This window comes from Lactuca sativa, chromosome 2 (genome assembly GCF_002870075.4).
Source record: "Lactuca sativa cultivar Salinas chromosome 2, Lsat_Salinas_v11, whole genome shotgun sequence".
Lineage (NCBI taxonomy): Eukaryota > Viridiplantae > Streptophyta > Magnoliopsida > Asterales > Asteraceae > Lactuca > Lactuca sativa.
The window spans coordinates 191156599-191166776 of record NC_056624.2 but is presented as its reverse complement, the minus strand read 5'-3'; the positions used below and the strand labels follow the sequence as shown (position 1 = coordinate 191166776).

Below are 10178 nucleotides of genomic sequence, written 5' to 3'. Positions count from 1 at the left end.
GACGCCATTTACGAATGTGCTTTTGGTAGAAACTCGCGTTGTGAATCGCAAATGTATCCGTGCAAGGTCTGTATTCTGGAAACTTGGTGGCTGAACCGGGTGTGAGACTGGTAATCTCAGCGGCGGTTGAGGAAATCTTTGTATGCATGATTGGTGAAGGGTTGCAATGAATCAGAAGACTTTGGGTGAAATTCAAGAGTGGGCCCTTGGATCTCGGGTTAAGAGTTTAGACCCGAGTTATGTATATAATGAATGTTTTGAATCTAACCTAATTGTATCTTTTTCTTTTCGTAGCTCACCATTCCAAAGCTTCAAGATCTGCATTTTCACTGATTTACTTCTTTCTTGTGGTTTCACCACCCCAAATTTCTCCATCTCTTCTTCCATTCTTTTTCTCTAAGGTGGTTCCTAAATGTTTTGTTATATAATTTCTAGTATAATTTATAAAATTAGGTGGTTCATGTGACCCATCTTGGGCATATATAAACTCGCTCCTGGTGACCCGAGTTCAGTCCTCCCTAGTTTTATCTTCCCGTTTAATTTTGAAAATTTTCATTAGGAAAGGAGTTGCTGATGTGACATCCATGACAGTTTGCACGTGCCCACATCCTCTCATTAATTGGGTTACCTGCTATAGCAGGGTAAAGTTGAACCAACTTTCTGTATATTATGGCTTTAACATACTAAAAAACGGACGTTAGACATAACCAACTATTTTATGTAAAATTAAGGGTTTTTATGTCAAAAACTTTTCGACAGAAACAAAAATGTTTTGAAACCTTAAGTGGCAAAAAAAATAAAAAGTTGTCTTCAACATGATACTTATTACTAAAATAAAAAAGTATGATATTACAAATAAAATTTTATATTTTTAAATGTACTAAACATAAAATAGAAAATTACATAAAAATCATCTAAGTTTTATAAAAAATTGATTTTAATACTTTGTTTTTTTTTATTATTCCAAGGCACTATATATTCAAAGCTCTATAAAAAAAGAGTGTGTAACAAACTGTATGAACTAGGGAGTGATATATTTAGCCGATAAGCTCATTTCAGATATATTAGTTATCTTAATTTATAAAATAAAATCATTTTGTTTTGTATAGCTATCACAAAAAATTATTGTATTTTGAAAACTCCCAAAAATCATTTTATTTTGAAAACTTCACAAAAATCTTTATATTATATTTCAATTTTAACACCAACATGCGATGCGATGTAATCAAATAGTGTTATGTCATCAAAACTAAATGTGCCTATGCTACGTGATAATGGACCGGATAAGTGATAAGAAATGTAAAAAAATGGTAAATAGAATGTTTAATTTCAGACAAAAATATAATGTTAAAATCAATTTTTTATAAAAACTAATTGAATTTAGTGGAAATTTTCAACAGGTACCAATAACCCCAGTACTGTTTATTTATTTTATTACATACAACAAGATGAACAACAAATTTTTATGAAGTTGAAAACTTTTAAATCCCTCTCTTCCTTCTCCAAATCGCTCTCTCTTTCTTTCTCACGCATCAATTCACGATGCTACATTTAACTCTAATTTCGCCATTTTCTATGACACCAACATTTCCAAGTTTGACCATGGAAATTGCAAATTCGCTGAAGAACAGATTCCTGTCTTTGGCAAATGAGTCCACAATTGATCTTGTTCTTTGATCTCCATACAGAGCTTGGTCTGACCCAAACACACCCTTACCCATAGTAATTCTTTTGTAATAGTCATTATCAAATGTTGAAGAAGTTGAGTCTAAGAACTCTCCTGCGTTGTGATCCTTGTTATGTATGGGGCATTTCTTCTTCAGATTCATAGCAAACTCACTGTTAATGCTAGGATCGGAAAAGTTTTCAGTGCTAAAGTTGTGTAGTCGAGCACTAAAAGATGAACAATGTGAAAACCCTAGAGTATGTCCACCTGAAAGTGCAACCAAATCTTTGACCCCTAATCCTCTTTTAGCAAAACTCTTAATAAGTGTTGAGGTATTCGAAAATGGAGATGGCAAGTTTATAGTTTCGTTAGCTAACGATACTCGCCCATCTTTCCTTCCTTTAAGTACATTCCACCATGGACCTTGAGACTGGAGAACAACAAGTTAGACAGATCTAAACATACGAAAAAAAATGGCATAATGAAAATAAGAAGAAGAAAAATATGATTACCATTGCTACTACATCTCTTGCAGCAATTGCTATTACGTCTGCACACGAAACTGTATGAGGACATGCCTTTTCGAGTTTTGTTTTGGCATCATCAATTACATAAAATGATCGAACTGAGATATTTGGAGGTCCATCTTTTTCTGCCTTGTTTCCTGTAGTTGAGTCAAGCAACAGTGATGCATCACATCCCTGTTTGTTCAGAAATATACACGCGTTAATTAGCATGGTGATGAAGTAGTTACAGAGATAGATATATAGCAATAGAGTTAAATGCATACCCTTATGAAACAGTCATGGAAGAACATGCGTAGGAGGCGAGCGGGGACTTTAGGGTCGTAGATAGAGGCATTACGAACTGTTTGGTAAATAATATTCTCGGCCTGTGGACATGTTTGATCGTAATAATGCGCACTGAGGACCGCTTCCGAAAAAGGAACTACAGAAAGTATGAGAATATAGGCAACAATGGTTGACATTATCATCTTACTTTGGGAGAAAGAAATCGACAATTTAGCCATTTCTTGAAGCTGGAGATAATGTTGTGGAAAAAGGGGATGATGAACTCCATGGATGTCATGCAGTATTTATAGTGCATGCAGTTGAAGATTGAACAGTACTTTTAAGCTACTCTAATGGTGATCTAACAGTTTTGTTGGCTTCTAAACAAAGAAACAAAGAGGAATGAAGTTTGTTAATGAAAATTCCAATGGAGACATGGTAGAAAGATGGAGTTGCAGGTGTGAAACTGCAGGGGAAAGAATGGTTAGAACGGTTAGAATGTAGCCATCAGTTTAGAAAGATCAAATATACGACAGTTGGTAAAAGATGGAGTACTTGTACGTCTTGTACTTTGCTGTTTCAATTTTTTTTAAAGAAACAAGAGACGAACTAAAATATATCTTCGTACTTCGTTTGGTTTTGATTTTCCAAATGTTCGAAACTAACATTTCTATAACTCTTGAACATGCCAACGGTCATTGGTTTAAGAAATTTAATTAGTAATTAGTAATAGTTAATATCAAAAAGCTACTAGTTAAGAATGTTATACCTTAAATTCAAGATTATTTTTTATTTTATATGTTATACGACGATTTTAGTTTTATATGAAAAAACTATATGGTGGAATGTTTTTATTATTTTGACATAATTTAATGTCTACAAGCAAAATCATTTTTTTAATGAAATTAATTAGTGCATTTGACACAAAAGTCTAACTACAGTTTTCTAAAAAAAAAAATAATAAGTAACAGAAAAGCCTATAATTAATTAAAATTAAGAGACAAAATGCAGAATTAGGTCTCAAAAATAAAAGAGTAAGCTATATGAATGGTCCTTATTTTGGGATAAGTCTTTAACTTAATTTTTTAAGTCGAAACGTATATATTATATCTTTTTGTTGTGGCACTTCCACACATAAAAAAGACTAAATTGCCATCGCCTATCTTTTATTTTAATTAATTGTTATTTATATATTTACTTATTTATTATTTAGATGAAATTACAAAACTAACTATTTTCCTTAATTACTTTTCAGTTTTTAATCAGCATTTATCCCAAATTAGCCACTGAAACTGTAGGTGATTAAAAAACTTACAGTCAACGTTGTGTTGACTACTCTTCCGTGTAATAAGCTACTGTTCCGTGGGTTGTCTACTGTTTTAAGACCCGTTAGCCCAAAATATATAAAATTGAAAATTTCATTTTTGCTCATTTTTTTTTGTGTTTTTGAACTTAAGAAAACTCTTTCAACGGAGCTTTCAAAGAACACCAAAGTATTTCTTCGAATCTTCGATGTTTTTTGTTTTTTTTGTTTGCAATGAGATTCAATGAATACAGTTTATTTTATTTTTCTTGAAGAAGCCGAAAAAAAAATCATAGGCTTCAAGAGATACATACGGTGTACAAGCAGTCGATGCACAAAACATGCATTGATTGTTTGTACACCGTAGTTTTCTTATGAAGCTTATGGTTTTTGTAAAAAAAAATTGTTTTCCCGCGCAAAGCGGCGGCGAAAAATAGTTTCTCATTCGACAATAAGTTCTAAACGGAAACATGTTAGATTTCAAGTAACACAAAACATATGCATATTGTTATCGATCGGTTTTACGGTAGCAAATAAATGTAACCCTCGCAATACAAAAGAAAATAAATATTTTGGTGTGTAGTGTATGTTTATAGTCCTTCATTTTAGAAATCAGGACACATCCATACGAAGTGACTTGCTTATACGTTTCTTTTCTCTAGCATCCATCACAACAATTTTATTCATAATGTAATATTTTATACTTTTCTTTTTATATCTAAGCCTATATTTTAATACATTATTCGATGCACGATATTGACTTCCATAAAATAATAATTGGAGAAATACAAATATGAAGAAAAAAACAACAAAACTAATAATTAATAACTAAATAAAGTAATGAATCAAATAATATGTATCTAACAAAAGGTATTATTGGAAAAATAATAAAAAAGATAATAAATAACAACACCTTTCAATAAAAGACAAACTTGAGATATGCCTTGCCTTGCTTGCGTCATCACTCCAATGTAATTCGGCCTAACATTAGAAGGGGCAGTGATCCAATAGTCTCCATGGAGTATGGAGTTGAGGCTGGCCAACTTAGCCTCCTCAATAACGTTTTCTAGCCCATACCCATCAGCCTAAAATAGATAAATATCCCAAGAAACCTGAATCAACACCCCTTCCTTAAGCTCCCCTTTCGCCAACATAGCAAGATCCATACCCTTCCAATAGAAAGCTATGTTAGAAGTAGTACTATGAGTCTATGATGATATCAGTAGCATCTTCACTTCTACCTGCAAAACAATATTATCTATTAACCAAATTAATTAAAAATTAAATAAATGATTCACAAGAACATATGTTTTACAGATATGGATAAACATTCCTTGAGCTTTCTAACAATGACATGAAACATAATTCATGCTTATTAGTAATATAGCTCTAAAGTAAAAATTGGTTTCCGATTTCATTAATACCAACAGCAAAGTGTTAAGTCAACAAGTGTAAATCTAAGATTTCCTTAGGTGGGATAGGTTTAGGTTGTTGTTTTTAATATGATTATGAGTTATGGAAGCTTACATCCATTATAGTGATTAGAGAATCCGAAAGAAGAAGAGGTCCCACTGATGCAACATCACTTATTAAAGTCAATCTGGAAGTCAAATCCCCCCTTGTCAGGGTCTCAACCTGCAGGTTTTATACTTTTAACATATTTATTACGACATAATTACTTTAAACTATTGATTTTCTTTTTCAAATTATTAGGAAATAATTCAGTATGTGTGTTTATAAAACTCACCAGTGCAACAATAAAGTCCACAAAATCAACAATAAATGGTTCATGTGGACCATTTGGGATTCCTATTAGGATATACCGTTTCAACAGGAAAGAAGGGGTCTAACTAACAATGTTACATAAGGGTAAAATAGTCATTTACTCACAGTTCATTCAGTCCAAAAAAAGACTTTTGTGTATAATTGTATATAGAAAGTGTCCTTTTTTATGATACGTACACAGGGGCCCAAGGCATTGCAGCTAAGAAATATTTTGTATCCAAAAATGCATTTGAAAGGACCAAAGACTTTACTCTTCTTGGCCTATATTGAGCAAAAAGTAGTGCTAAAAATCCACTAAGTGATGTTCCATAAAGATGTCTGTTAAAAAAAAGATTCAATAGATAAATAAATAACAATAACATCAAAAATGAAATCAGATAATCTTACATGGTGGACATCAATAACATCTAAAAACTTCTCAAATGCTTGAACTCATTCTTGATTGTTCCAAACATGAGGAATATCAACAGAAATCACTTGATAACCCTGAAAAGGAAACAAACAAACAAAAAAAGATTTCTGAAAACTTTGTTATGAAAAAGAATCCTTCAACTTGGTTTTTGTCTTTAACAATGTTAAAGTTGTTGTTACCTTCATGGAAAGTGCCATGATTTGTTTGTAGTAAACATCTGCTGTTCTAGCATTTCCAGGATTCATAATATCTCCATTGTTTTGTGCAAATCTGGAAAATTTATGTCAAATTTAATGTCCATATATGTTATTCTTATATCAATTTGGATGTAAAATCTGATATCAACATTTTTTTGTTTATAGAACTTGCTATAAAGATTAATGCTTTATGCTTGTAAGTAATACACCAATAGGAAGCTGCAAATTAGCCAATTTAATCTCAAAAGTTGAAATATAACTCCAGTTTAATGTGAATTTCAATAATTTTAGGTTCATTGAGAGTAAACATCGAACGATTGATGTTGAATCGAAACTGTAAATAGGGTTTAGACATAATGAAAGTAACAATCGATACCAACTAAACCAGTGATTTATCGAATTGGGTAAGTCAATAGATGTATAATCAAGTGAAAGATCAACAAAATCTATGACCAGAAAAACTTACTGGGATCTTGTGGAGAGGGACTTGTGACTTGAAGTAGATGTAATCACCAGGCGCTGAAAACCCACCTTTCTTACTAAATTTGACGATGATCGTGAAGAGGATGACTAAATTTGGTGGCCATTAACAGAGAGATTCATGTTATTAATTGTTGATCGTAGGTGGGTTGAGGTTGGGGTTAAATTTTAGGAATAACAAACAATAGAGAGAATGGTGTGCCAATGGATAGATATTTGCCAAGATTTTAGGAATACGCATGGAATCAAACTGGGGATTAAAGAGATCGGGTCAAATTTTGGAAGAGATAAGATTTCAAAGGTAATCAGATTAAAATTTAATATTATTTTATTCATAATTAGTTGTACTTTACGCTTAGAGAGTTGAACGTCTTAAAAAAATACTATTATTTTATTCGATCTATTTATAGAAATAGTAGGATTATATTTCTTTTATAAGTTAGTAAATATATATATATATATATATATATATATATATATATATATATATATATATATATATATATATATAAGGGAAACCATAGGTTTCGTCAGAACCTATGGTGTATAAGCAATCAATGCATGTTTTATGTATTGATTGCTTGTACACCATAGGTTCTTATGAAACCTATGGTTTGGAAAACCGTAGAATTATCATAGGATACCGTAGGTCATTTAGAAACCTACGGTTTCGTATGGTATTTTGAAAAAAAATTAAAAACAAATCTTATATACATATACTAAAACCGTAGGTATGAAGGCGAAACTGTAGCCGATTTGATTTACCTACGGGTTTGAGTGGCTTTTGGGATAATTGATATTTTTGGCTAAAAGGTGATAAGTAATTAGTAAAATTGGCTAGTTTAGTCATTTCCCCTATTATTTAAACATTAAAATAAAGGAAATAACACCACCGCAAAACCCACTCCTAAACCCACTCCATATCATATACTTATATTATTTCTCTCCATCTCTTTGACGAACAACAGTCGACCACCGGGCATAGGCATCGGTAACCATCGGTCGTCGTCGAACATCGGACCCCAGGCGCCGGAAACAAACGTGCACCGCCTAAAACCTCCGTACGTCGTTAATATGAACACTAAAACCGATGAAAACTACTAGATGTTGTCGGGCCACCGTATCAAACACCTAAAACAACTGTATGTCACCTGAAACCTCCATCTCCATCGCTTTGTACTTTAAAGCCATAGGAAAACATAGGAAGCCACTAGACCTCCTCACCACAGACGCTTAAAACCTTTGTGTGTCGTCGACCTGGATTTCAAAGCCATCAGAAACCTTCGTACGTCGCCGACCTGTTCCTAAAGCCTCTGGAAATCTTCGAAGTTCATCGATCTAGACTTGAACGCCGCCGATCTACACAATCGATCGTATGCTCCGCCGATCTTCACCATATCCGCCAATCTACACATTCGCCTTCGTGTCTGTCATCGCCACATTTGTCGTCGCATCTACACTAATGAATAGAAATATTCTCTCTTTCTTCCCCTCAGGATTCGTGGGTTGATTTATGTTAGGAATTTTTTAATATGATTTTTGGTTTGAATGGATTTTCTGTTTTGAATGAATTTTGGTTTGAGTGGGTTCAATGTGGTGTTTTTCTTGTGGGAGATATGGTGATGATTTACTCTGGTGGCTAAGTAAATTCGACAGCACAGACGAGGTAGCACTTTACTCCTGGCAAAACAAGAAATAATTGGGTGGAAGACTGGAAAGGATTATGGGTAGCTCATAAACAAATAACTAGAGATGAAAGTGGGTCCAAACCCAACCAGGATGGACCCAGACCTGGAAAAGCCAGAACCGGTTAACTGGATTTTATAGGACCGGAAACCGGACCGGTAATATAGGAACCGGTATCGGGTAAAGTGGGTCTAGAATCGGAAAACCCGAAAACATCAAAGTGGGTAAGGTGGAACTGGGTAAAGTGGGTTTAGAACCGGAAAATCGGAATATTTTGGTAATTACTTACTACTTAGTGGGTTGAACTTTGAAAATTTTCATATTTATATTCCGACTTCGGGGGACTATAAGGGGTCGTTTGATTTGCACTTACCCAGTCTGGTCAGAGCTGACTGATGACCCGGTCAGTAGTCAGACTGTTTGATGGGCCTCCATTGTGGCTGACTCGGTAAGTAATGAATGACCAAGGAGCTGACTCGGTCCAAAAAAAAAGAGGCTGACCAATTTGTTTTCTTCTCCTGCGCCCTAACACAAATCGCTGCTATTCTTCCTTTTCCTTCAACATTCAGCGCAACGCAGCAACAGCTCCATCGATTCAGCGCAACGCAGCAACAGCTCCATCGACAATTCCCTCCGGCTTCCGGCGAACCTCCTGCACCGACGAAGTGATAGCTCCGGCGCCGACTGCAGGTACGCTGTTTCGTGCTTTTTTTTTTTTCTGAAATCACAAAGCCCCTTCAATGTTTGCTGACAAATCGACGATTACCTCCAGCTTCCGGCGAACCTCCTGTCCGGCGAAGTAACAGCCCGGTGAGGAGATCGACTGTAGGTACGCTAGTTCGTGCCTTTTTTTTTTTTTTTCTGAAATCACAAAAGTTGTTGTCAAATTGATGATTTCATTCTGAAATTAGTGTTTGAAATTACTTCTTTCATTATTTTTGGATTCAATTAGAACAAAGGGTTGGCATAGGTGTATGTGTATTACCAATGTTTGCTGTCAAATTAGTGTTTGCTGTCAAATTGTTTATGAAATCTGATTTTATCTATATGAAGGAATGAATTGCTTGTGTATGAAATTTGTATGAACTAATGTGTGAAATCACAACCCCTTATATAGTTGTTAAATCGAATGAATTGTTTACTGTGTGTGTATATGATATGTTTATGTGCATATGTGTGTAAGAACAAAATGTTCAAGAGAATGATTAGAATTTGTTACATAGGTGTATGTGTATTACCAAACTGATATATGAGATCTTGTCTTCAAGTTATGTACTGTGTATATGATATCTCCCAAGTATTGTCTTCAAGTTGTATTAACTTTAGGTTAAACAAAAAAAATATATATTTTATCTTATTGACATCAAGCAAATAGTGTTTGTAAATGTGTGTTATGTGGATGATTAGATTTTTTTTTTTTTTACAATAGATATGGCAGACAAAAGAATTAGGGTTAGTTGGAAGTCGGAATTGGTGGACAAAACTTTTTTAGAAGCATGTATACAAGAATTAACAAGAAATGGCCGGGAGGGTAGCGGACTAAAAGCAAGCTCATGGGCTGTGGTCGCGGAGAAATTGAAAACAGATCATAATTTTATTGTCGACAAAAAACAAATGAAAAACCGATATGACTATTTAAAAGCAAAATATGCAGTGTGGTTAAAACTTAAAAACAAAACAGGAAATATTTATAATCCCGTTACGAATTCTTTTAACATGACTAATGAAGAATGGGAAGCGGAAGCGAAGGTACATATATACATATTTTTTAAAGTATATTATTTTTTTACTACTTTAATAATATTTATTAAATTTGTTAAACAGTTGAACAAGTACGTAGATAAGCTGAGAAATGCAC

At 33.7% G+C, this 10178-nt stretch overlaps 1 protein-coding gene and 1 pseudogene across 1 annotated transcript; both read right to left on the bottom strand.

Annotated features, from left to right (window-relative positions):
* Nucleotides 1-1399: 1399 nt before the first annotated feature.
* LOC111901452 (peroxidase 66) lies at nucleotides 1400-2913 on the bottom strand. The gene is made up of 3 exons (XM_023897303.3): nucleotides 2457-2913; nucleotides 2179-2367; nucleotides 1400-2096 (listed from the first exon to the last, which is right to left on the bottom strand). Exons 1-3 carry the CDS (start codon nucleotides 2694-2696, stop codon nucleotides 1533-1535), a joined length of 993 nt encoding a protein of 330 aa, XP_023753071.1. The 5' UTR covers nucleotides 2697-2913; the 3' UTR covers nucleotides 1400-1532.
* Nucleotides 2914-4968: 2055 nt separating this feature from the next.
* LOC111901487 (uncharacterized) lies at nucleotides 4969-7804 on the bottom strand (annotated as a pseudogene).
* Nucleotides 7805-10178: the final 2374 nt, after the last annotated feature.